The sequence below is a fragment of the Acanthaster planci genome, linkage group LG15 (genome assembly GCF_054643075.1).
Source record: "Acanthaster planci isolate LZ-2023a linkage group LG15, COTS_SCS, whole genome shotgun sequence".
Lineage (NCBI taxonomy): Eukaryota > Metazoa > Echinodermata > Asteroidea > Valvatida > Acanthasteridae > Acanthaster > Acanthaster planci.
In genome coordinates, this window is record NC_141791.1 from 12466526 (window position 1) to 12494049 (window position 27524).

At 42.7% G+C, this 27524-nt stretch overlaps 5 protein-coding genes across 5 annotated transcripts; all 5 read left to right on the forward strand.

Moving 5' to 3' along the window:
• Positions 1–932: 932 nt before the first annotated feature.
• On the forward strand, positions 933–2987 carry LOC110981483 (uncharacterized). Its single transcript, XM_022239085.2, has one exon. The coding sequence runs from the start codon at positions 1351–1353 to the stop codon at positions 2242–2244; it is 894 nt and encodes a 297-aa protein (XP_022094777.1). The 5' UTR covers positions 933–1350; the 3' UTR covers positions 2245–2987.
• Positions 2988–7803: 4816 nt separating this feature from the next.
• On the forward strand, positions 7804–9384 carry LOC110981495 (uncharacterized). The gene has a single exon (XM_022239098.2). The coding sequence runs from the start codon at positions 8053–8055 to the stop codon at positions 8944–8946; it is 894 nt and encodes a 297-aa protein (XP_022094790.2). The 5' UTR covers positions 7804–8052; the 3' UTR covers positions 8947–9384.
• Positions 9385–11411: 2027 nt separating this feature from the next.
• LOC147796701 (uncharacterized) lies at positions 11412–14666 on the forward strand. The gene has a single exon (XM_087146516.1). It carries the CDS (start codon positions 11836–11838, stop codon positions 12727–12729), a length of 894 nt encoding a protein of 297 aa, XP_087002642.1. The 5' UTR covers positions 11412–11835; the 3' UTR covers positions 12730–14666.
• A 672-nt stretch (positions 14667–15338) lies between these two features.
• LOC110981482 (uncharacterized) lies at positions 15339–17264 on the forward strand. The gene has a single exon (XM_022239084.2). The coding sequence runs from the start codon at positions 15656–15658 to the stop codon at positions 16550–16552; it is 897 nt and encodes a 298-aa protein (XP_022094776.2). The 5' UTR covers positions 15339–15655; the 3' UTR covers positions 16553–17264.
• A 5276-nt stretch (positions 17265–22540) lies between these two features.
• Positions 22541–26509, forward strand: LOC110981496 (uncharacterized). Its single transcript, XM_087146515.1, has one exon. The coding sequence runs from the start codon at positions 22814–22816 to the stop codon at positions 23717–23719; it is 906 nt and encodes a 301-aa protein (XP_087002641.1). The 5' UTR covers positions 22541–22813; the 3' UTR covers positions 23720–26509.
• Positions 26510–27524: the final 1015 nt, after the last annotated feature.

Below are 27524 nucleotides of genomic sequence, written 5' to 3' on the forward strand. Positions count from 1 at the left end.
ATGTTTACAAATATTGAAAAAGAAATCAGAGAGATTGGCTCTTTATTTTGTGCAAACCAATTTTGAAAGGAAAAGTCCACGATTCAGCATATAAATATGTACCTGGAAAGAAACGACACGTTTACCATGAGTTAAGCAAGGAACTTTAAATCTGCAAGATGAGAAACAACGAAGGGAGCGAGGCAGTTACTTCTCTGTTATCTTGGTACAATCATCTTTTTATTTCGGAAAAAAAGGTTCAAGCGACATCAGGAACTTTGCGGATAGCAAATGCTGTGTGTTGATCAGCATTATCTTGGAAGTTTTTACGAAGTGATGAAACTTGGAAAATAGATAATTTTTTGTTAGGGAGCTTTTCGATCCATTCATAACAACTGACTCAAAAAAAATCACAAATATTTGAGGGAAAACGCAGTTTTCTTTCTTATCAATAGTAAACAAACATTTGACAAAAAGCTCGGTCTCCGTGTTTTATACAAGATTAGTGATCAAAAGTCGCCTTGTTGGCATAAACATAAATTTTAAAAAGCAATCGATAACCTTTTGAACCAGATCGTTTTAACAGGCAGGTAGAAAACTGAAAATAATAGCACTATCACTTGATCCAAATTTGTTACATGCGAACTTATCCGTCCCGAGCTGAAGTGCACCCCCCAATCGGCGAAAGAAAGACCAATGGTTACAAGCGTGTTCGTGCACGCATTCTGTGCGTACGCAAAGACCATACAAACCGGAATAAATTAGTTACGCGTGCTCAGCGTCAAACGCGCATATTCTTGCTCGCTTCATTGCGCGCCTATGCCGTAAGTACCAAAAAGACTGCGCCCTCTTTTGTTCCGCTCAGAGCGGATACGGTACTGTAAATTGCCAAAAGCACGAGCATACCAGGCTTAAAAACGCCCGTGCAATGCTACCGGTACCGTAGTTATGGCGTCTCCCCGAATTAGTCTATATAAATGAATGTAGCGACGGCGATTCAACAGGTTTGTCTATAATTAGCAGGGTTTTACGCAGTGCACGTGACAGGAGCCATTGCATTGTTGAACTTTGTACCGAAATGCCGCACTCGTATACCAGTGTTCGTACTCAACCTGCACAAAATTCTAGGCCCACCCTACTCTTCCACACTAAATCATGTGAAACTGAGTGGCAGGGCTGGACCTTTCTAGGCGAGATCGTTGTGTATTTGACCAACGAACTGGAGCGGTGTCCCACATATGAGGGTAGGCCTCGTGTATCTGTAATCTGAAGTAAGTTGGAAGTTGATTGTAATCGTCACCCCGGCCACTGCAACACAACGTGCGTGTTTTCAGGTACCGTATTCTGTGCAAATTATACCGCGCAGCAGCAATGACAGATGAACTTCAACGAGTGTTTCTATGGGGCGTTTCTCGCAGCATGTCAACGGCGGTGCTGAAGTGTCTGAGCTACGTCGATGGGATTCAAATTGTGAACCAACCCTACGCCACTGCCTTCTACCATGGATCCCATGCGACGCGACCAGAGCCTGATCCAAATGACAAACTTTTGAACAAAGTTCTTGCACTACGTGAGAAAATAGCTGAAAAGGGCGAAAAGGCAGAAGGGGAAGGAATTGCTCCGTCTTTCTTGTCACTTCAGGGGATCCGAGATGAGATCTTACAAGCCCATTATCCTGACAAGAAAGTCCTACTTTGTCGAGATCAGGCACACTACCTCAACGGCCAGTATGACTTGCTGCCTTGCGGATTCAAGTACAGCTTCCTCATTCGCCACCCTTACAAGGTGTTTCGCTCTTGGAAGAAGCACCTCACTGCTGTAGTGGGCGATTCTCCCGACATGCGTGCCTTGCCTTCACTGATCTTTCCTCCAGGAAGGGGCTTCAAAGAGCTCTTCGAGTTGGTGCAATACGTCAAGGAGAACATCGACCCTCATCCGGCCATCCTGGACGCCGACGATCTTCTGGAGGATCCGGCAGGGCTCTTGTCCACTTACTGCGCTAGGATGGGAATCCCGTACGCCAGCAAGCTCCTGTTTTGGGACCCTGGTGATGAAATCACCAACACGTGGATCATGAGTAAGTCTGTGTCAGTGTCGAACGGTTCTTTTGGCTTCTACAAGCATGCTTTTGAGAGCGAAAAATTCGACAAACCAACACCTGTCCCAGATCCAGCCAGTCTCCCGGCAGATGTGCGGGCCTGCGCTGAGATGAGCATGATGTATTACGAGAATTTGCACCGTGAGAGAATCGTAGCATCCGTATAGAGCGAAGTTTGACCGGTGAAGGAATGCCGGTGGAGTGACAGTCCGGAAAAAAGAAATTTGCAAAGCCGTGTAACCCTCGACTTTGCCTGTGTTTCTGATTTTGTATATATAAAAAAGTAAGATTTGGTAATTAGAAACATAGACAACGACTTGTAGCAAGTCCGCTAATCTTCACAAAAGAATATAATTACTTTTCATGCTTTAAGAAACAGCAACGCCGGTCTATTATGCGTACAATGCAGATCGGCCAGACAAATACAGGTCGCTGAAGTTTTAGGACAGTTGACTTAGAAGAACAATGTAATCGGATTTTCATGTTACCATGACAGTCCAACTCCGCTGTAATACTTAAAGAGAGAGATGACAGCCTTTTGCATTTTACTCTAATGACGATTTCCACGCCTTTTAACCAAGGCAGAAGTGGAGTATTTTTCACAGCTTTGTGTATTATGTATCACACTCTTTTTTGTACTTGAAGTAAGTTTCAATTAATACTTGGTTTTCAAATTACCAGTTCTTGAAAGCATTGTTGGTGGGAGATTTTGAAGGATTGACCTTTGTCATGTTGTTATGCTCTTTTGACAAGGAGTGCCTCGTGTGGCATTAACATAGCGCCCTCGTACACACGTTTATGAAAGCATTTCCTTATAACTGAAAAAAAACACCTTCTTTTCCTTTCCAAAGGAAAAAGTATTTACATATTGTTTACATTGTTATAAAATAAAGTATAAGCTTGCAAACAAGTTGAACGGAATATCCACTACACTTTTGATTTAATTTTCTCAGAAGGGGGGTCACCCAATCCGAAATTAATGAACTCAGCAGTTCAAGGTAGTGCATGCTGCCCAGGGTAACGGCAGCCTCCAACGTGCGCACGCATTTGCAGTGCGGGTGCAACTCAGTTTTCTAGCTCCGTTCTTTGTTCTTTCACTTCTTCTTTCCTACTTTTTACAAGATTATTTGTCAGCTTAGACGTCATTGTGATACACTCCTCGTGCTTTTCTGTCAATTTGTTGCTTTTTGGAACCTTGGAAACCTCATTTGGCCCCCTTTGCAGTTCCTGTGTGTCGGCTGGTTCAAATCTAACATGGCGACCTCACCACGCACGCGCAGTCACCGACCAGCTGACTGTAATCTTTAGTTTCGTTATGTTTTTATGGCATCGAGGCTGTGATGTTTGTACATCCCGGCAGACCTGAGACCTTTATATGTGTACCTCTCCGCCTTTTGTTACACAACCACTTCATCCCTCACATCTGGCCTATCACATGTTTCAATTTCTTGCTTAGCATCGTTTTCAGCATAGTTAGCTGTTGGTGTTGGTCTCTACCCACTTCATAATGCGTGGCAAGATTATTTTGATCAGTTTCTAGGCCTAATAATCTCAACCATGGCACTGCCATTCCCCATGACCCTCAACTTGGTTGTACTGATTTTATCATTTGTGCTTATTATCAAGAACAACCCAACAGTAGTATTAATGATCACACAACCTTCTTCAGACTGAACCAATCGGAACTTGAATGAAACGCGAAGGCCTACCATATACAGGGATGAGGAATATGTAGAGGAAAGTCCACCCAGCATCATAGTGTTCTGGTAGAGCAAGATGGGCTTAAACTTTGTGGACACTACTGTAACCACCTCAACCTTAAACCAACAACCATCTAAACCTGGATCAATGATGGTCTTTAGCTCCATAAAATAACTATCAATGAAATCAAAGTTCAACTCACAGACAAACTCACCGCTGACAGGCTGGGGTTATAGAGGGTAACCCAGGGCAACGACCTGTTCAGTATCCCTGCCCTGTTTGCCAAAAATCAGCAAGATGGGGCCAACATTGTCGAAAGTCTACCACGCTTATCCTAACAGTAGTATTTCATGGATGTGTTGTCATTGTGACATGCCCAACATTAGCCGATCGTTTTTCCATATTCTTTCAAGCACATCATTTTCAAACTCGCTCAGCAATCTTGATGATTCTTTTTCTAATTCAATTGATTAAAGTGTTGCTCCTTCCTCACCAATCAATACATGTACGTCATCCCGGATTCCACATTCATCGAAGCTTAAAAAACCCCCGCATACTGGTATTCACAAGAGACCCTACAAACTAACTAAGGGTATTACTTGTTAACTTCGACGGATTATGCAACAAACCTCCCCAATTTTAGACTCTGATTAACTCCCACAAACCTGATTACCAACATGGGAACAGAGTCATACCTTAATCGTTCTACCTTCACCGCTGACATTTCTCTCCCCTCCCCCAGGCTTTATAACATACCGAGAAGATGCAGCCCAGGGAAGAAAATGCGTTTTTTTGTTATGATCAAAGATAATATTGTAGCAACTGAATGTAAAATTGTTGTGCACCCGCATGGGCATGGTTGTCGACGGTCGTGTTCAAATGTCTGAGCTACGTCGACGGGATCCGAATTGTGAATAGCCCCACTCTTCCGCCTTCTACCATGGGCCTGACGCAGTAAGTCCAAAGCCTGATCCCAATGACAAACTGTTAAGCAAAGTATTGGAGTCAATGAGAGACTCGCCAAAGAGGGAGAAAAGGCAGAAGGGGGGGGGGGCTGGTCCGTCTTTCATGTCACTTCAGAGGATCCGGGACGATCTCTTACAAGCCCATTATCCCAACAAGAAAGTCTTACCTTGTCGAGATCAGGCTCCGCATGACAACGGCCGATATGACATACTGCCTCGCGGATTCAAACACAGCTTCCTCATTCGCCATCCTTACATGATGTTTCGCTCCTGGAAAAAGCACCTTGCCATTTTCTTCGGCGATTTTCTCGACATGCGCGAATTGCTTTCAATGGCCTTTGGTCGGGGAAAGGGCTTCAGAGAGTTGTTTGGTGGGTTTGATGCATCTATGTCGGCAAAGTGACAGATTAAAGATTTTGATCGCAAAGGTTGTTAGTCTCTCAAAGCCGGTAACACGTTTATTCCATGATTCCCGAGACACTGACCACCAATCGATGACATTTCTAAGCTGATTAAACTTTGCCTTAGGCTCAGTTAGGACAAGTAATGACACGTTCTATTGTGTAAAGTTAATGGCCTGGCACTGAATAGACTCCAAAGTACAGAGTCTATCCAGTACGGAGCCATAGTCTAGACTAGGGCTGGGCCTAATTTGAGAAAATCACCTTGTTTAACATTTGGACCTAGATCGTCCAACCAGGTCCAAATGTTAAACAAGGCGATTCGTAGAGACCAAGTTACTCGGACTAGGCTAGGCCAAACTTAAAACCGTAGGCCTCATGGGTGAAAATAAGAAAAGCATAGAACACCCTCAACAGGAACACTGTAAACTGTAAGCCACTAAAAGGTAAACCGCTCTCAACGCATACATCAGACTCCACTGACGTAAGATTGATAACTCATTGGAACTTTGTGGTCGATTTAGGCGAAGTGTGCTCACATGTTGGGGCTCTACTGTTTGCTGTGGAAGCTGGAGTGCGATTCCTCAAAACCAAGACCTGTACATCTGCTTCCTATGTGTGGATTATACCAACACTTGTCTCAGGCACACCTTATCAGGAACTGAGACACACTGACTTCAAGTTAAGTTAAATGAAGAAGAAAAGGAAAAGCATAGATAGACGGACTTGCTGCGTCTACATTCAACCAAAAAGACACTGAATGCCAACCAACAGAAGCTTCAAGAACCACTTATCACCAGCACAGATCGAGAATTTCTCTGAAAGTTTACACTCACCAGACACATATTCTGCAATCATGTCACTTATTTCACCCTACAGCAAGGACTACCGTCCAAAGATGGAAACCCTCGACCTGCCTCAGCCACTGGCTCAACTTTACCATAAAGAACTCTCCTCACTAAGCTAACAAGATTTACTGATTAAATTTAAAGAGATTTTTGAGACGATCAATGTATGTGTGGAACAGTCTAAAGGGATAGAGAGGTCTACTCGAGGCCAAACCAAGATTCTCAGATGACAGCTGGCAGAATAACGGCCAGCATGTTCCACTAGGCTTGTCGTTCTGACCAAGCTTTACCCTCTATAAGTTTCATCAAGGATATGTGCATTGCATCCAATTTCTCATCAAAGGCTACTGCGTGGGGTTGTACACATGAGAAAAAAGCACTGGACCAGTATAAACAGGTAATTGGGGCAAAGGACGCACGTGCATTTTGTGTCCTGTATGAGCTTCACATTTCAGAATTAATACATGTACAAGTACACAATAGATTTTTTTGACTGCCATATAGTAAAGATGTGGCAAATTGAATTTTATTTTTATTTATACACTATTTCCACCTTGTCCATTTGTGAGTGCAGTTGGGTGGGCGTGTATGTGCCATTATGATGAAAACCATCAAGGTAGTGCAATATCGGCAAAACTATGTGCTCCCATCTATGTACTACAAATTTCTTGTGAACTCATAGAACTGTTTTTAAAAAGACAGTTTTATTACCTTGATTTGTTTGGATGAAAACTGTTTGTTTTGTTCTTGAAGGAAATGACTGAACTTCATAGTGACTTCAACTTCAAGGACTACTCGGGCCTGCTAATTAATCCAGACTACCCGTGCCTCGGCGTGAGTCCAGATGCCATCTCATCCTGTTTTTGTCACGACACAAAGTGCCCCTTTTATGTCAGAAGCTACAACCTATCTGAAGCAGTAGACAGTGGAATTAAAGTGTGCCTGGCCAAAAGCTGTGATGCTTCTCTCAAACTGAATCTGAGTAGTCCGTACTGGTACCAAGTGCAGTTGCAGCTACTGGTTTGTGCCGGTAGCGAGCAAATATGTGTGCGTGCATCAATACGGGCGAGTCACAATAGTGCGCCACCAAAGAGTTTGCAACGTGTTAGCCAATCATCACGCGCGAAATTTGTCGACCCTTTCCAAACGCGCATTGGGTCGACAAATTTCGCGCATTGTGATTGGCCAACGCGTTGCAAACTCTTGGTGGAGCACTATTGTGAAACGGCCGTATTGTCCCTTTGTTTACCGCAGCCTTAGCGAATATCTCGCTATCCCTTTTTCTCGTCTAAGTCTTGAAATCTCACGCGGTTGTTTCCCTTCGTGAATAACTGTGCGTGCTGACAAATCTGACCTTTTCTGTCTCTCTCAGACTGTTTCGCTCAACCGTAAAAATCTGCCCATGTTGTTTGCATGACCCAGTCGGGCCACTCACTAAGCAAACGCTTTATAATGCATGTGTCATGGGCCGGGGGTCAACGTGGGTCACGTGCCGGCGCAAAGCCTCTTTTGAAAAATTACCACCACCTTCTCACTTTCAAGGGAAACAAGTTTTTAAATCTAATTTTGCAAAATACAGGAATATACACGCAAACAAGTTGAACCGGATATCCACTGAATGCCTAATTTGTTTTTATTTTTTCCAGTTAAAGGTCCCCCACTCTGGAATCAATGAAGTCAGCAGTTTCCGACAGTGCATGGTGCCCAGGGTCATGGCAGCTGCCTTTTCTGATCAACTTTGCCACTTGCGTATGCATCATTGGACATGTACTTACTAGATTGAATAGTGTGACTGGATTGGATATTAATGTATATTGTAGAGTACATGTACTTGTAAAGTACAGCCTCATCAAAACTGCTGAGTGCCTCGTGTCCCATTCTGGGACATTTCTAATGGAAAAACTCTTGGTGTGAAAGGTTGGTTCCTTGCTCAGCCGTCACAATTTTATGAAGAACTAGGGATATTGGTTATATCTCTCACAACGTTAATATTAAACACAACCACCTTATTGTTTTGGGTGCTCTCGTGAAGGTATTCTCCGCCACCTCAGGACAACAAGATGGCCGATGATATCCAACGAGTGTTTCTTTGGGGCATCTCTCGAAGCATGTCGACGGCCCTGCTGAAGTGTCTGAGCTACGTCGACGGGGTTCAAATTGTGAATCAGCCCTACGCATCTGCCTTCTGTGGTGGGCCCCAAGCCGTACGGCCAGAGCCCAATCCAAAGGACAAACTTCTAACTAAAATTGTTGCAGAATGGGACAAAATCAAACAAGAGAGCGAAACAGCAGAGGTGGAGGGGATAATGCCGTCTGTCATGACAATGGAGTGGATCAGGGACAATCTCTTACAAGCCTCTTATCCCGACAAGAAGGTTCTGCTTTGCCGAGATCAAGCTCATTACCTGAAGGGTCGATATGACATGCTGCCTCACGGCTTCAAGTATAGCTTTCTTATTCGGCATCCCTACAAAGTATTCCGTTCTTGGAAGAAGCTTCTCACCGATATTTGGGGTGATTTTCCCGATATGCGCGAATTGCCGTCGCTGGCGTTTCCTCCGGGAGTTGGCTTTAAAGAGCTCTTCGAATTGGTACAGTACGTCAAGGAGAACTTTGACCCTCATCCCACCATCCTTGACGCCGACGATCTGCTGCAAGATCCGGCGGGGATCCTGTCCACTTACTGCGCCAAGATGGGCATACCGTACTCCAGCAAGCTGTTATCTTGGAAGTCAGGTCATGAAATCACCAGCACATGGCTAATGAGTAAAGTCGTCTCGGTGGCCAACAAAGGCCAAGGCTTTTACAAGCGTGCCTTCGAGAGCGATCGGTTCGAGAAGCCTACCCCTGTACCGGATCTAGCTAGTCTCCCGGCAGATGCGCGGGCCTGCGCTGAAATGAGCATGGAGTACTACGAAAGTCTGCATCGCGAGAGAATCATAGCATCGGTGTAGAGCGTGGGTCGACCCGTCATAGGCCTATGTAATTGCGGCCCGAGTGATGCCTCACAATTTCGAAAAGCAATGCAACACTTTGGCCGTGTTTGTTTCACACGGATCTGGATCACCAAAACCCGCCTTATGGATGGTGCGAACCAGCGTTAGGATCACTGATCGATACCAACAGGTCTGTGGCCTCGCCACTTTCTATAGCTTTGTTGATACCAAACAGCAAGACATGCCAAATATGAACAGGGACAACCTGGATGTTAGAACTGGAAACAACTCAATGCTGTTGTAGAGTTTACTGGCTTTTTATTTTGTGTAAATCTAGAAAATCTGTGGTGTTAAAACAACACTTTTGGTGTTACTAATAATTGGCCACACCAAACTGTGTTACTTTAACACTGCTGGTGTTACTTTATACAATTATAAATGTTACACTGCACTAGACTAGAGGGTATCAAAAGTAATACTAACAGTTTGAAATAACACCATATCTGTTAACACCGTTGAAGTGTTGAAATAGTCCTCTGATAAAACTGAAATTTTTGAAGTGATGCGTTTTACGCAAGATGGTTCCTCCGTCGTTGAGACGTATTGGTAGGACTTCGAAAACGATTATGACGAAAATCAAGGACCGCCATCATAACTGAAAAGGATGGTAGACCAGTGTGAAATACACTTTCTCCTCGTTGTTAAAACTGTCCACAACTAAGGATTTATCAGGGCCTTTCTTTGTAATAGGTTTATCTTTAAGTCTGTCTCCATCCATCCATGTTTAGTCAATCTGTATTTCAGTAAGACGCGTTGCTAATTCCGTTTCCACATCTTTACAGGAACTAGATATACATGAAACATCTTATGCTGTTTCAGCAGTTGTGTTGCCTTCGGTCTGTGATTGTGCGTCTGCATGTTTACAGATAGATCTAGTTGTTATAGCCTCAGGGGATGATTGTCTCTTTGCTGATCCATGCACAAATCGCTGGTGCCCTTTCAGTGCAGAACTTTTGAAGCTTCTTTGACACTGCTTGATGAGTGGCCCATCGAGAGAGAAGGTGCCCAGTCTGGGTGAGTTTGCTCATCATACAGCTTTGCTGGCTTCCCTGTATAAATGCACACAAAAAATGTAAACCATAATGGTTTGCAAGCTGTTGTACTCTTGACAGGAAATAATTCATCCTCTGAAGAGACTGATGAAAGAATGTTGCTACTTACATCTACATGCTGCTGAGGCCCTGTGTGCATATCTTTAGGAATTCACTAGCTTTTTTTCTCAGAGAGTTCAACAATTACTCACAGAGCTGTTTCTTACTTCAGTTTTTAAAATTGTTTCGACAGCCACTGACAGGTATTTCAGGGCTACTGTAAATAAAATAGGGCTTGAAGCTCATTAACTCGGACTCCTTTTCAACTTCAAATTCAAGTTAGCCAAGATTAAGAAATTGGTAAAATGAAATATTCTGAGGTTTTAAGTGCACATGTACATCAAATGTACACAGCTGATGGTAAATATAATTTTCCAATAAGTATTATACTCCTAAGATCAATGGAACACCCCCTAAATGTTGGAGGACACTGTTTTCAGCAGTACAGTTACATGCACGTGATTGTAAACTTTAACATGTTACAGGTAATTGCAACCCCGCCTGCAAATCGAATGACAGGACATGTGACCCTCCTGGCTGTTGCCATGTTTGTTTAAGTGTGCACATTTGTCACTCATGGAAGCTTTGGAAGGAGGAATAATCAGATATTCAAGATGGTGTTCACCACCATGACCACTATTTACCGCCATTCCTCATGTTCCTGTATTTAGCATATGATATGGCGTAGTAAAAAGTGGATTTCCCCCTCCACCCCTGTCATGAGTAAAGGATTCCAATTCATTTAACAAATAAAAGATTTATGTGGATATGATCAACAAATAAATACAAGTGTTCTCTCTCAAAACTTAGTGTTTTGAGCGGTTGAATGACATTATTATTGGCATGTTTACCTTGATAGAAGTGCCATCAGCGAGCAGATGTGTGCGTGCTTCACTTGTCCTTTGCTTACCGCAGCTCTGTGAATATTTGCTGTTCTTGAAATCTCACGCATTTGTTTCCCTTGATGTGTTACTATGCGTGGTATGCTGAAAAAATCTGACATTTTCTGTCATCCCTCAGACTATTTCGAACACCGTAAACGCAGGAAAACCTCTACATGTTGTTTGCGAGACCCAGTCGGGTCACTCACTAAGCCAGCGCTTTATAATGCATGAGTCATGGGCCGGGGGTCACCGAGGGCCACGTGACGGTGAAAACCATCTACTGAAAAATTACTCAAAACGGTTCAAATTGCACAAAATACAGCAAACTAAATTCCACAGACAAGTACAAATCAAATCACATGAAGATTTAAAAACGATGGAAATGTCAACTTCAGAAGAAACGAGATTTAATATTAAAAAGGGGTGTGGCAGCAGCCTGAACAGCGCCCTCATTTGAACTTGATTTCCACTGAATGCCTGAAATCTTTATTTTCAGTAAAAGGTCACCCACTCTGGAATCAATGAACCTAGCAGTTCCCGACAGAGCATGGCGCCCAGGGTCATGGCAGCTGCCTTTTCAGACGAACTTTGCCACTTGCGTACGTACCATTATACTTACTGGATTGAGTATTGATATACATTGTACAGTACATGTACATGTACTCGTACGGTACAGCCATGGAAACTACTGAGTGCCTCCTGTCCCATTCACAGACGCTTGTGTCATGTATTCCCTGGTTCTTCGTTCGGAAGTGGCAATTCTATGTAGAACTTGAGAAATTGATCATGGCCGTTACAATGTTGATATCAAACACAACCTAATATTTCGGATGCTCCCGTGAAGGTATTCTCTGCTATGTGAGAACAACAAGATGGCCGATGACATCCAAAGAGTGTTTCTTTGGGGCATCTCTCGAAGCATGTCGACGGCCCTGCTGAAGTGTCTGAGCTACGCCGAGGGAATTCAAATTGTGAATCAGCCCTACTCATCTGCCTTCTATGGTGGGCCCCAAGCCGTACGGCCAGAGCCCAATCCAAAGGACAAACTTCTAACTAAAATTGTTGCAGAAAGTGACAAACTCAAACAAGAGAGCGAAACAGCAGAGGTGGAGGGGATAATGCCGTCTCTCATGACAATGGAGTGGATCAGGGACAATCTTTTACAATCCTCTTATCCCAACAGGAAGGTTCTGCTTTGCCGAGATCAAGCTCATTACCTGAATGGCCGATATGACATGCTTCCTCACGGTTTCAAGTACAGCTTTCTCATTCGGCATCCCTACAAAGTGTTCCGTTCTTTGAAGAAGCTCCTCACCGATACTTGGGGCGATTTTCCCGATATGCGCTCCTTGCCGTCGCTGGCGTTTCCTCCGGGAGGTGGCTTTAAAGAGCTCTTCGAACTGGTACAGTACGTCAAGGAGAACTTTGACCCTCATCCCACCATCCTTGACGCCGACGATCTGCTGCAAGATCCAGCGGGGATCCTGTCCAATTACTGTGCCAGGATGGGTATCCCGTACACCAGCAAGCTGTTATCTTGGAAGTCGGGTAATGAAATCACCAGCACATGGCTTATGAGTAAAGGCGTCTCGGTGTCCAACAAATGCCAAGGCTTTTACAAGCGTGCCTTTGAAAGCGAGCGGTTTGAGAAGCCTACCCCTATGCCAGACCCAGCGAGTCTCCCGGCAGATGCGCGGGCCTGCGCTGAAATGAGCATGGAGTACTATGAAAGTCTGCACCACGAGAGAATCATAGCATCGGTGTAGAGCGAGGGTCGACCCGTCATAGGCCTATGTAATTGCGGCCCGATTGATGCCTCACAATTTCGAAAAGCAATGTAACACTTTGGCCGTGTTTGTTTCACACGGATCTGGATCACCAAAGCCCGCCTAATGGATAGTGCGAACCAGCGTTAGGATCACTGATCGATACACACAGGTCTGTGGCCTCGCCACTTTCTATAGCTTTGTTGATACCAAACAGCGAGACATGCCAATTATGAACAGGGACAACCTGGATGTTAAAACTGGAAACAACTCAATGCTGTTGTAGAGTTTACTGGCTTTTTATTTTGTGTAAATCTAAAAAATCTGTGGTGTTAAATCAACACTTTTGGTGTTACTAATAATTGACCACACCAAAGTGTGTTACTTTAACACTGTTGGTGTTACTTTATACAACTATAAATGTTACACTGCACTAGACTAGAGGGTATCGAAAGTAATACTAACAGTTTGAAATAACACCATAACTGTTAACACCGTTGAAGTGTTGAGATAGTACTCTGATACAACTGGAATTTTTGAACTGATGCGTTTTACGCAAGATGGTTCCTCCGTCGTTGAGACGTATTGGTAGGACTTCGAAAACGATTATGACGAAAATCAAGGACCGCCATCATAACTGATAAGGATGGTAGATCAGTGTGAAATACACTTTCTCCTCGTTGTTAAAACTGTCCACAACTAAGGATTTATCAGGGCCTTTCTTTGTAATAGGTTTATTTTTAAGTCTGTCTCCATCCATCCATGTTTGGTCAATCTGCATTTCAGTAAGACGCGTTGCTAATTCCGTTTCCAAATCTTTACAGGAACTAGATATACATGAAACATCTTATGCTGTTTCAGCAGTTGTGTTGCCTTCGGTCTGTGATTGTGCATCTGCATGATTACAGATAGATCTAGTTGTTATAGCCTCAAGGGATGATCGTCTCTTTGCTGATCCATGCACAAATCCCTGGTGCCCTTTCAGTGCAGAACGTTTGAAGCTTCTCTGACACTGCTTGATGAGTGGCCCATCGAGAGAGAAGGTGCCCAGTCTGGGTGAGTTTGCTCATCATACAGCTTTGCTGGCTTCCCTGTATAAATGCACACAAAAAATGTAAACCATTAATGGTTTGCAAGCTGTTGTACTCATGACAGGAAATAATTCATCCTCTGAAGAGACTGATGAAAGAATGTTGCTACTTACATCTACATGCTGCTGAGGCCCTGTGTGCATATCTTTAGGAATTCACTAGCTTTTTTTTCTCAGAGAGTACAACTATTACTCAAAGAGCTGTTTCTTACTTCAGTTTTTAAAATTGTTTCGACAGCCACTGACAGGTATTTCAGGGCTACTGTAAATAAAATAGGGCTTGAAGCTCATTAACTCGGACTCCTTTTCAACTTCAAATTCAAGTTAGCCAAGATTAAGAAATTGGTAAAATGAAATATTCTGAGGTTTTAAGTGCACATGTACATCAAATGTACACAGCTGATGGTAAATATAATTTTCCAATAAGTATTATACTCCGAGGATCAATGGAACACCCCCCTAAATGTTGGAGGACACTGTTTTCAGCAGTACAGTTACATGCATGTGATTGTAAACTTTAACATGTTACAGGTAATTGCAACCCCGCCTGCAAATCGAATGCCAGGATATGTGACCCTCCTGGCTGTTTGTTTGTTTAAGTGTGCACATTTGTCACTCATGGAAGCTTTGGAAGGAGAAATAATCAGATATTCAAGATGGTGTTCCCCACCATGACCACTATTTACCGCCATTCCTCATGTTCCTGTATTTAGCATATGATATGGCGTAGTAAAAAGTGGATTTCCCCCTCCACCCCTGTCATGAGTAAAGGATTCCAATTCATTTAACAAATAAAAGATTTATGTGGATATGATCAACAAATAAATACAAGTGTTCTCTCTCAAAACTTAGTGATTTGAGCGGTTGAATGACATTATTATTGGCATGTTTACCATGTTTACCTTGATAGAAGTGCCATCAGCGAGCAGATGTGTGCGTGCCTCACTTGTCCTTTGCTTACCGCAGCTCTGTGAATATTTGCTGTTCATTCTTATTATCTAAGTCTTGAAATCTCACGCATTTGTTTCCCTTGGTGTGGTACTATGCGTGGTATGCTGAAAAATCTGACATTTTCTGTCATCTCTCCGACTGTTTCGAACACAGTAAACGCAGGAAAACCTCTGCATGTTGTTTGCGAGACTCAGTCGGGTCACCCACTAAGCAAACGCTTTACAATGCATGAGTCATGGGCCGGGGGTCACCGAGGGCCACGTGACGGTGAAAACCATCTACTGAAAAATTACTCAAAACGGTCCAAATTGCACAAAATACAGCAAACTAAATTCCACAGACAAGTACAAATCACATCACACGAAGATTTAAATACGATGGAAATGCCAACTTCAGAAGAAACGAGATTTAAAATTTAAAAGGAGATGTGGCAGCAGCTTGAACAGCGCCCTCATTTGAACTTAATATCCACTGAATGCCTGAAATCTTTATTTTCAGTAAAAGGTCACCCACTCTGGAATCAATGAACCTGGCAGTTCCCGGCAGAGCATGGCGCCCAGGGTCATGGCAGCTGCCTTTTCAGACGAACTTTGCCACTTGCGTATGTACCATGATAATGTTCTTACTGGATTGAGTATTGACATACATTGTACAGTACATGTACATGTACGTGTACTCGTACAGTACAGCCATGGAAACTACTGAGCGCCTCCTGTCCCATTCACAGACGCTTGTGTCATGTAGTCGCTGGTTCCTTGTTCGGAAGTGGCAATTCTATGTAGAACTTGAGAAATTGATCATGGCTGATACAATGTTGATATCAAACACAACCTAATATTTTGGATGCTCCCGTGAAGGTATTCTCTGCTATGTGAGAACAACAAGATGGCCGATGACATCCAAAGAGTGTTTCTTTGGGGCATCTCTCGAAGCATGTCGACGGCCCTGCTGAAGTGTCTAAGCTACGCCGAGGGAATTCAAATCGTAAACCAGCCCTACGCATCTGCCTTCTACACTGGACCCCAAGCAGAACGGCCTGAACTAAATCAAAACGACAAACTTCTAAACAAAATTGTCGCAACGTATGATAAACTATCAGAAGACAGTGAAAAAGCAAAGGTGCGGGGGCTTGCTCCGTCTTTGATGTCACTTGAGCGGATCCGGGACGATCTCTTGCAAGCCCAATATTCCGACAAGAAGGTTCTTCTTTGCCGAGATCAGGCGCATTACCTCAAAGGCCGATATGATATGCTGCCTCGTGGCTTCAAGTACAGCTTCCTCATTCGTCATCCTTACAAGGTGGCTCGTTCTTTGAAGAAGCTCCTCCTCGGCATTTTCGGCGATTTCCCCAACATGCGCGAATTGCCACTCTTGGCTTTTCCTCCAGGATGCGGATTCAAAGATCTTTTCGATTTGGTAGAGTACGTCAGAGAGAACATCGACCCTCATCCCACCATCCTGGACACCGACGATTTGCTGCAGGATCCGGCCAGGATCTTATCGACTTACTGCTCCAGGATGGGAATTCCATACTCAAGCAAGATGCTGTCTTGGGAGACTGGGAATGAAATCACCAAAACGTGGATCATGTGTAAGGAAATCGTCTTGTGCAATGAATCTCAAGAATTCTACAAGCGCGCTTTCGAGAGTGAGCGGTTCGGGAAACCCACCCCCATTCCAGATCCAGCGAGTCTCCCGGAAGATGTGCGGGCCTGCGCTGAGGAGAGCATGAAGTATTACGAAAGTCTGTATCGTGAAAGAATCACGGCATCCGTAGAGTGAGGGTTTTAAAAGTTTGAGTACTTTCCCATACACAGGTTTAGTCTAGTCCAGTCTCCCGGTCTTGACTGTGTCATTTTGTACCGATTTCTGCAGAAACACTAAGGAAAGGCCGCCTTGAAATACCGGTACTACGCCTCGGTGGAAATGGACTAACGACAGACGAAACGAATTACATTAAGAAGAGAAAATGACGAGGATGGATATTCAAGGGCGTTTTTAAGTTTACTACTTAAACATTAGCTATTCCACAGAAGACGAAATCAGTCTAACGGTTCTTCGCAGTTTGAAATTATGTAATGGACTGCCTGAAAAGTTCTTAATCGGTTCAAAGGAAAGTCACTATGATGAAAAACTTTGATTGCTTCGATTTATGTAAAACCTTCACATGTGGGTTCGTTTAATGGCAGAAAAGTTCGGCTGTATGTAGGTTTAGAGAGCTGTGATTAGGTAAAATATAGATCTGGCATTGTTACTGCCAGAAAAGGAAAAATACAACAAATTATAAAAGAAATGTACTCTTTATTTAAGTGAGTTTAGCTTGTGGTATTATTGTATTTTCAGCTTGATTGTTTGAGCTGAAAAGAAAGTAGTGAACATGTGCTGAAAAACTATCACAAGGGTGCAGTGCTTATAAAGGGTAACAGAAATAAAAAACAGTTAGTTCACGCATGAGTATTTTAAAATAACATTAAATACGTAACCATTTCAAAAACATCGTGATTTAATGTTTACCCCATTAATTGTGACCCCAATATGAATGAAAAGATCCTGCGTTTTCCCGCCCACAAAAAAATCCCTTTTGGCCGTTCGCTCCCAGGCTGATTGGATGACGATATTCACTATATAACATTTATTTAGAATGATATTTGAGTGTGGAAATTTGAGCGACGATGTCGATTCTGTTCGTGCAGCCCAACCGGCCGCCATCTTGTTTTCGCGTGGACGGCAGAACAAAGAAAGATGGTGGCCCCTCACATCGCGAAAAATTTTCGTTTTCCTGCGTGAATCTGGTATAAAATTACTTGTTTTTCTTACACAGTGACTTTGGTACATGCTGGGCACATTCACACTGGACCCGTATCTGCCAGTGCTAGTGGTCGGTGGTCATGGTGGTTATCCAGCCCAACTTTTTCTTTTTACACCATGCTAGTATGGGGCCTGAATGCATGACAGAAATGACAGTAGGTCAGTGATACCGTCTACTATTTACATGTATGATGTATCTACGTAATTGTTCGGCCTGTTATGAGGAGTACTGGTTATGTGGTACATGATAGGAAGCCTACTAGGCCTACATGATATTACACCTAGCCACAGTCTGGGGCTATCTCTGCATTATTCGTGACCAGTTGACCTTTAACACTCATGCATGCACACGTGTATGTAAAGACATCTGTGAAAACAAAGACTATGAGGCCTGATATTACACAATTTTCATATGACTTTAATCCACTTATGCAAACTGCAGTTCTTACTTTTCTCCTCTGAAAATTTGGGCTCTGAATTGTCTTGAAGATGCAATTTTTAACTACACAGATTTAATCCCGATCATTTTAAACGTCATGTAAGTACCAATAAGTACGCTTCCGGGGTGCTCAAAGTGTCCACGTAGAATGTCAATGGTGGTTTTCGTTGAGATCAGCATTATGCAGTCACAATTTTACAGTTGATCCCGTCAGTATTTCCATCTGAACAGTGTTTTGCAATCAGGCCCTTGTGGTAATGTAATGTGTAGTGATGATCACAGTAGCAATGACAATAATTTTAACACCAAAGCGTGGTGCAGCATAGGGCAGTACATGATACATGTGTATATCTGTTAACCAAATGAGGTCTAAATCCTCCGATTTGGGTTGATCAGTTACAGCAAATCAATATTCTGAAAACTACCATAGTTTGACTTACAACCATTTCAACCCCAATTTCATAAACCTACTAGAAGAATATTCTACTTAGCAGGTTGATGATACATGAGGGTGAGCCAAAATTGGCAGAGAACCAGTCACAAGCAACATACACATAAACCATTATTTTGGGCTGGTAACCAGTCTTTGCAAAGTAAACATTTTCTGCGCTGAGCAATTAAAGTCCAAGGTTGGCAATTTCGCTGCGAAATGAGACCAAGTTCAAATTACTTAGGACTGGCCACAGCTTGAAATCAAATGATTCTACGGTAGTTCGCTGCAGGCCTGACCATTGACTCTTGCTTGATCTCAAGCCACAGCCAGGTATGTGAGGCACAGCCATAGTCTCATAGTAGTTGGCATTCACAACGAGCACAGTAACAATCAATTGGTTCACTTACTTGTTCCCTTCAGGAGTGTGGATAAGCTCCTCCGTGTCCTCCCTCACCACCTGTCGGATGTGGAACGCCTCCCTCCTCACATCAAAAACAAGCTGCTGCACCTGATGAGCAAAAGGGCAAGACCCGTTATATAAAAAAAGAGGCCTGGTGACAGATGACGTCATCGACAACGTAGCCAGAAGACCCATTGTGGGTGACGTCACTGCTCACTGATATTGTGACAGTTTTCTGAGAGTCACATTTTCAGCCCAAATGAAAACTTTTCCTGTTGTCCTTAAAATATAAATAAGCCTCTGTCAGCGAGTACATACACTTGCATGGGGTGTCGGTCACTTCGCCCATTTTCCACTTCGCCCACATTTACATCTTCGCCCATTTGCCACTTCGCCCACCGCAACTTCGCCCATTTGCCACTTCGCCCATAAGCGCCACTTCGCCCACGCGCCACTTCGCCCACGCTGTACATGTACATATCCGACAGAAGGCACCGCCGAGGCACGTACCTTAAACTTCACTTATAAAAGTTGCGTCATCAATTACAAACATAAACAACTGTATCGATTCCAGGCCACAGACTGTAATTCACTTTGCAGAGCTGATGAGGTTTGATCATGTCAAAATTAGAGCGATTTGTCCAGAAATTTACTCCTTCGTGTGTCATAAATTGGCACTGGCGATACAGTCCAGAAACTTTGCTGCGGTGAAACAGCGCCCTCTGGAAATTTAAATTGTTGCAGTGACCCCCCCGCCAAAAAATGGTCGCCACATACATGTATCATCCATCATATATATACTCTCTCCATATACGTAATCATTCTGCTGGTATGACACTTGTTAAAAAGCCGTGATACTCAAAATGTTCAACTTTTATAAGTGAAGTTAAGGTACGTGATTCGGCGGTGCATTCTGTCGGATATGTACATGTACAGCGGGGCGAAGTGGCGCGTGGACGAAGTGGCGCGTGGGCGAAGTGGCAAATGGGCAAAGTGGCGGGTGGGCGAAGTGGTAAATGGGCGAAGCGGAAACTGCAAGCAGATCACTGGCATGGTGTTCTGGCAGGCTACGTCGGGGGACGCAAGTTTGGCTTCCTGGTCCTTTTTGACTTCCTCCTTTGCAGCCTCTTCCTAAAGATCAGGCCAGCTCGAAGTTAAGAGCGTGCAAGGCCCAACACTATACGCCTGACAGCAGTGGACTAGCTTCTTCATGGATTTTGTATGTGTGTCCATTGTGGCTTGCACAACCGCGGATGGGATGTTCACAACGCCTGTCGCGTCTGACAATAGACTTTATTCACGAGGCCGGCCATATTGGATTTGAAAGCGAGGTTAACTCTCCATTTTTGAATGTTGAGAGTAAAAATTAAAGCAATAAAATGAAATTTCGTGAAAAATTTGCACCTGTCCACTCTAATACAATGAATAATTTCGAATTCATGATTGAACACACGGAACACCTTGCCAGATTCTGAAAATTAATGAAGGGGAGGCTTGGAATGCACAGAATTATAAAACAGTCTGGTGCCATCCTAATCGACAGTTTGCAACATATAAAACAGATTTGGGAATAAGATAAAAAATGGCCTCTACGTAAATAGGGTCTATATTTTCAACGCCCAGCGATTGCAAGCAGTGACTCAGAACACCGACTGGAAAAAGACTAGCGAATTTGGCTGGGAGACTAAAAAGTTAACGTGCAATGGGTAAGAAGCGGGTGTCAAACTCATGAACCATAGATCTAAGTGAAATTGTACATACTGCACTTGATGCGATAAACTAATAGTAATTATAACATGATGCTTGATGATACATCGTTTCTGTTACTGCATTTAAATATAGGATCCCTTTTCCATGATTGCCAAATGAACTCCCGACTGTCCCGGTCAACTTTATGAAACCAGTTCCATGCAGGATTCTATGATAAACGTAGTCTTGTAGTAGACGTGAAACGGTCGCAACAGTCCGCTTCATCTTCACAAAAGAACATATAAACTTTCACGCTTTGAGAAACAACAATGTTGAAGCTAACTCGTATTATTTACACAGATCAGCTGCAGGATTGCAAAGGTCAGGGGGTATATAATGCATGCAGCACACAGACCCTTACAGTTTGAGCATTTTTTGCTAACCGTGCCTTGCATATCGGCCATACAAAAAACGGGTCACCTGAGATCAAGGTCAGTTGACTTTCTCACATAAAGGTCAACGCTCTCCGGAGTTAATAAACTCAGCAGATCTCGAAAGAGCATGGTGGCCACGGCCGGGTCATGATGGCATCTTTTCAGATGAACTTTGCCACTTGCGCCATTGCACTTACAAAGAGTGATTACGCACGAACACAAACAGCTCATGGTCAGACCATTCTCTGAACTTTTGCCACAGCTTATCATTGGTTTTGTTACTCATTAATTATAGTAAACCTTATATGTAATACGTAAACTGAATTATAGGATAGGTTAAAGGCAAGGACTCTCGGCTACCGAAAGAGGGCCACCGACTTACAAAGAACGCACATGCACAAATACACACATGTAGCATGATCACGATCACTACCCCCAGCTCTGGACCAACTCTTGCTGTAACACTAAAGCGTATTGTCAAATAATGTAAATAGAAGTAGCACTGCAAAACCAATTTCTGCCTCTGAGTGCCGTCATTCTTAAGAGTCTGGTACAACCCTAGCTACCTTAAAAACTCTAAACAAGCATTGAGTAAACCAAAGAGTGCCCATTCCTAATTTGCCTTTGTTGCTTAACCACGTTGTCTATGTTATTTATCTAATGCCCACGCAACCTTGTTGGAACATACAAGGTTGTGCATCCAGTTCCTCTTACTTAACTTATCTAAAGGTGTTCATTCTTAGCCTGCAACTGATTGCCTCACTATTAATAACTACTCATGCTGCGACGACATAAAATGGCCAATTCACTCTTCGTCCAGCCTACAAATAATGCCATGAGCGTAAAGCATGCCCCAAGAAGTAATTACGAACTGCGCGTGCGCGAATGAACTTTATAGCAATGGTCATTTTGTACATCAAACGCATACAAATGTCACTAACTTTCCCATGCAGGGCCTTATCAGCCCCCAGAAAGCAGTAATATGTCCTAAAAAGTCAAATTTAGCTGTGAGAAAATCGAAGCATTTCTTAGAAAACACTTATCAGACCAGCCTCATAGGGTTTGTGTCTAGTCACATTCGTGTATGGAATTCACTCCAGGAAATCTTCACAGAAAGCAGTATCTTTAAGATATAATGAAACTGAAAATGGAAGAAAACTGACATTTTAAATAAGTATGAGTTTAAACTATCAGGCAATTTAATACAAATTAAGGTAGATTAAGTGTTGATTAATCTAAATACAGCATGTATATGTTGTTGTTCCTGAAAAGTTCTTTCCATCGGGGCACGGTCCACAGACGAATTTCATCAATTGAAAGATCTTTCTCACATCCATCCCTGGACAAAATTTAACTCAAACTTGAAAAGAATTGATAAAAATCGGAGCTCTAGCTGAATTGCGTATTTAACATTCACTACGCAAACAAATGTCAGAGAAGAGCGCCCGCTCAGGACGCACTGTGAAACGATTCCTTTTATGTTCAAATGACCCTTGCCCTTTTTTCCAGTGCAGCGTACGAGCGGTAATGATGAACTGACCACCGGGAACCAGTGAACTGACCATATTTAATCGTGTGAAACTTCCAGTGTGAGTCTCTTTATGCCCATGGCCGTAGCGTGTAAGAGCGCATACCATAAGAAGCCTAGCCAAGTTACAGGGTTAACCAGTTGGACCTTCCTTTGCTAGATCGTTGTGTGTTTTAATTTACTGAAATACGGAAAGGTGTCCCGAAGAAAGGTTGCTGTAATTTAAAGCAACTTGGAAACTGATTATAGTCGTCACTCCGGCACTGTGTGTGTGTTTTCACGAATCCTGTTACACTGAGTAGCGTTGCAGCAATGACCGATGAACTTCAACGCGTGTTTCTATGGGGCGTCACTCGCAGCATGTCGACAGCCGTGCTAAAGTGTCTCAGCTACGTCGACGGGATTCAAATTGTGAACCAGCCCTATGCGACTGCCTTCTACTATGGACCCCAAGCGATACGACCAGAGCCTGATCCAAACGACATATTTTTGACCAAAGTTCTTGCACTACGTGAGAGAATCGCCGAAGAAGGTGAAAAGGCAGAATTGGGGGGGCTTGCTCCGTCTTCCATGTCCTTTAAGGGGATCCGGGATGAGATCTTACAAGCCTCTTATCCCGACAAGAAAGTTTTGCTTTGTCGAGATCAGGCTCAGTACCTCGACGGCCGTTACGACTTGCTGCCTCGTGGATTCAAGTACAGCTTCCTCATTCGCCATCCTTACAAGGTGTTCCGCTCTTGGAAGAAGCACCTCACTGTTATCATGGGCGATTTTCCGGACATGCGTGCCTTACCTTCGCTTATATTTCCTCCGGGAAGGGGCTTCAAAGAATTGTTCGAATTGGTGCAGCACGTCAAGGAGAACATCGACCCTCATCCTGCCATCTTGGACGCCGACGATCTGCTGCAGGATCCGGCAGGGATCTTGTCCACGTACTGCGCTAGGATGGGAATGCCGTACTCTAGCAAGCTCCTGTACTGGGAACCGGGAGATGAAATCACCAATACGTGGATCATGTGTAAGGTTCTGTCAGTGTCGAACGGTTTATTGGACTTCTACAAGCACGCTTTCGAGAGCAAACGATTCGACAAGCCAGGCCCTGTCCCAGATCCAGCGAGCCTCGCGGAAGATGTGCGGGCCTGCGCTGAGGAGAGCATGAAGTATTACGAAAGTCTGTATCGTGAGAGAATCGTAGCATCCCCACAGAGTGAGGGTTAATTGCGAGTATTTTTGCCACCACGGGCTTGGTCCAGTCCACTGTTTGCGGTCTTGACGATCCCATCTTGTACCAATTTTAGTAGAACCGTCAATGAAAGATTGTCTTGAAATACTACGTATCAGTGGAAATGTAGTATTGACCGACAAAACTAACCACATTAAGCAGAGAAAAACTGAAAAGGTAACTCATGGGTATTTAAGTTTAAAGCAACACATGAACACGGAAGAAGATATCAAGCTGACTGTTATTCGCACTTCTATAAAGGATTGCCTGAAAAGTTCTTAATCGCTTCAAAGAAAGTTACTATAAAGAAAAACATTGGCTGGTTATTCGAGTTATGTAAAATTTCACACGTGGCTTCGTTACACGGCGAAAAGTTCGGTTACATGTAGATTCAGAGAGCAGTGAATGATTAGGTAAAATATTATCAATCTTATATTGAGGATGATACGTTAACAAGACAAAAAACTAAAAAGGGGAAAACCAAATACAAAATGTACTCTTTATTCAAGTGAGCTTTGCTTAAGGAGGTATTTTATTTTTGGCTTGGACGTCTGAGTTGCAAAGTGAGAGACAAAGTCGCGGAAACTGCTGAAACGGTCTTAAGGGTGCAATGCTCTAATTCAAGTGATATTTTCTGCTGAGCCCATTAGCATTAAACCATTTTTTTTTCAAAATGAGATTGTTTGGCAGACAGAATGCAGGGATCGTAGCCACGATTCAGTCATTCATTCTTTTCATTCTTTTTTTCACATAACTGTAGGCTTAATGTAGGTATAGATGGGGTTGGGGTCCCATAGAAGCCGTGCTTGTCGAGTATAGTAGGAACCCTGAGTAGGAATAATACACATTTAATACACGTATGCTCATGCCACTCAATTAGTTGGTGCGCATGTGTACTGAATCCCACTACAGCCAGAAGCCAGTAAATGGCTTTTGACTAAGGCAGGTGGACCCCAAAAATAATCGATCAACATCAAGCTCCGATAAAGTTCTTTGCCCCTCATTTCCATACCGATTAGAATTTAAACACTCAAAGTCCAGTTGCTAACTCGTACACTACAGAAAACCATTTTCTGTCAATATTTTGCACGTCTTTGTCACGCACCTCCAAAGTAACAGTCACAGGCTGGAAGTGAAGTCAACATTTTTGAGGGGATTTTTTTTAGTTTTGCCGGGTTTTCCCTACAATTTCGCTACTTGTGAGTGGTGAGGAATATTATGAACGCTCTCATGGGAAAGTATCATGAAAAAGGAAACCGCATATATGAATGATAACGGAAAGCTTTTGTTTGTGCCTTTAATTCGGGGAATTTGACGTCGTTGTACGACAAGAACACACCTGTATTCAGGTATATGTGCGTGTACGTGAATGCCTCGCCCAAAATCCGGACATCTTATTTTGGAACGTCGTCAGACTCAGTGCGAACATTTGAATCCGCATGAAAAATGAACCACATTTCAAACAAATGCTCTCGGTCTTGAAAAACTGAGCTGATAGATACAAACGGTTTACCACTTTTACAAACAGTATCACCGATGATTTGAGGGGAATTCAACAAAAGTGTGAAAAATGGGCACTAGGTAAGGTGAAAAGCACGGAAAAGTGATTTTCAAAAAAAAGTTTTCGTCCTAGAAGTGATCAACTTTTTTTTCATAAGAGTTACTAGTCATCAAGGTTATTCGAAGGTAAAGTCGGCAAACGTTTGAAAATAAAACACAAACTTAAGTGAAAAATCGATAATTCTTTCATAATTATCCTGTCGTAAAATTGACATTTTCCACTTTCTTTGATAATTTTCCGGAGATATTTCTTACCAGAAGCTATTAAATATCACCGTTTGATAGATTGTTGGCCATTTATTCACACATGAGGTCTTCAACAGTTATTGCAGTACAAATTCCTCACATGGGTCACCATGCACCCATAGGCGTCGTCTGCTTGAATATTTTTTTTCAGCCGAACGACCTTTATGTCACTACTGCGCATGCGCGAATACACAAACTAAATGCACAGGCTATGGAGGCCGAACATACATGAAACAGTAAGTCTTGTAACACTGTAAGGCATAGAAACTGAATAAAATTAAGTAGAATTTATATACCTATTTGATAATTTAGCCTTATATTTTTGTTTGAATGTTTGTAGATTCCATATATTCTTAATAGAGACGTTTAGAAAATTCCACAGCTTGGGATCCTCATGCTTGACCGTGTTATGTGTAAGAGTGGTGCGCACAAAGGGATGATGAAGTTTCCTGTGCTGTTTGGAGAAATAGCGGTGCACTTCTTCATTTTTGATTTGGGTAATTGTTTGTTGTTTATTTGTTGCATGAGGATCCCAAGCTGAAGAGAATATTTGTTATATACTTTGAGAGTTTAGTGCTACGTTCCTCCAAACTGTTTCCCAATATGATGGAGATTCTAGCGTATATTTCTATTACACACCACGCACTCAGTGGACAGCAAGCGTGCAGCACTACAGTAAATGTATGATGCGACTCGCCTTGAACCGCTACTCCGTAGCACATTTCCAACTTTGCCATTTCCATGAAAGTAAAGTCAGTTTGATTCTGGGCATTTCCATTGGTGTGTATAGAACAGGAAGGGAAATTCCAAATAGAAAACACGCTAGAAGTGTGTCCCATGCATTGACTTGAATGTATATATTTATTATCTCAAATTAAACATCGGGAATACAGTACATTTGATCCAATACTGATTGCCCGTTTAATCAAAATGTTGAAATAAAACCCTACCTGGGCCTTCATCACGGATGCTGAAACAAATCCTTTTGATGTAGTTTACTGATTTGTAATTTCTTTCTTTATTTTTTATACACAAGAAACTCGCTCTATCTCTTTCCGTAAATGTCCATGTATACTAAGATTTTTTTTTTATTCTCTTAAACAACGGCTTACTTCCTTTTTTGAGCACATTTTTAAAGTACTGTTTTTGCTTTCACGTTTCATTCTTTATCTCATCCTTTTTAGACATTTCACTACTTTGTCCATTTGTGGGATATAAATATAAATTTACTTCGCTGTTATTTATTCTTTCATAACAATTCAAACAGAAACAAAATACAAATTAGCAAATAAACACTGATCAATCGTAACGGTTATTTTTACAGAAATCTCTACCCGTGAACCAAATGTTTCCTTTCATGAAATATTTTGCCTAAATTAGTCACCAAGAAGAAAAAAAAAGAATTAGAATATTTAACGTTTCATAAATAGCATTGCACGAATCTCAAAAGTGCTTGTCGATTCATGAAAGTGAACGCCAAGACACATAACGCAGGAGTGCCCGCGCAAATCCGAATGCTTTTTGCGAATTTTCCGAATTGAATCATAACCCTTCACGTTTTGAATCACAAGATTGTACAATCACATGCTCTTACAATGAAAATGAATGATCGGTTTGGCTCTCTGAATGGTGATTTAAATCGCCAATCCATTTCGTGCAAATTTGAATGAAACTGTCGCTAATTCGTGTGCAAAGATGATGAATTCGGCCGGGAAAACCTATACTATTTGCACAATTATTTCTAAAAACATAGGAGTCATATGTGAATTACAGCCCTCTTTTCCCCAGGATGTATTATTTAAACTTAAAATACTTTAAGTGTCTCGGGCTGGTTTGCGTTATCGGCGATACTTCCGTTTGGCATGTTTCCATTTGTCTGCGTTGCAGTTTGCGTCTTGATTGAGTTGCTCTCTGCGTTTCTTACGTCGATACGGAAACCAGCTTTATCACATGCGCTGAAATGTGCTGAGAAAGTGTCCCAAGGATGTAGTGCCC

Bases quoted from the DNA above. Each gene is read 5' to 3' on its own strand.
- LOC147796701 (XM_087146516.1), top strand. From the start codon at position 11,836: ATGGCCGATGACATCCAAAGAGTGTTTCTTTGGGGCATCTCTCGAAGC.
- LOC110981482 (XM_022239084.2), top strand. From the start codon at position 15,656: ATGGCCGATGACATCCAAAGAGTGTTTCTTTGGGGCATCTCTCGAAGC.
- LOC110981495 (XM_022239098.2), top strand. From the start codon at position 8,053: ATGGCCGATGATATCCAACGAGTGTTTCTTTGGGGCATCTCTCGAAGC.
- LOC110981496 (XM_087146515.1), top strand. From the start codon at position 22,814: ATGACCGATGAACTTCAACGCGTGTTTCTATGGGGCGTCACTCGCAGC.
- LOC110981483 (XM_022239085.2), top strand. From the start codon at position 1,351: ATGACAGATGAACTTCAACGAGTGTTTCTATGGGGCGTTTCTCGCAGC.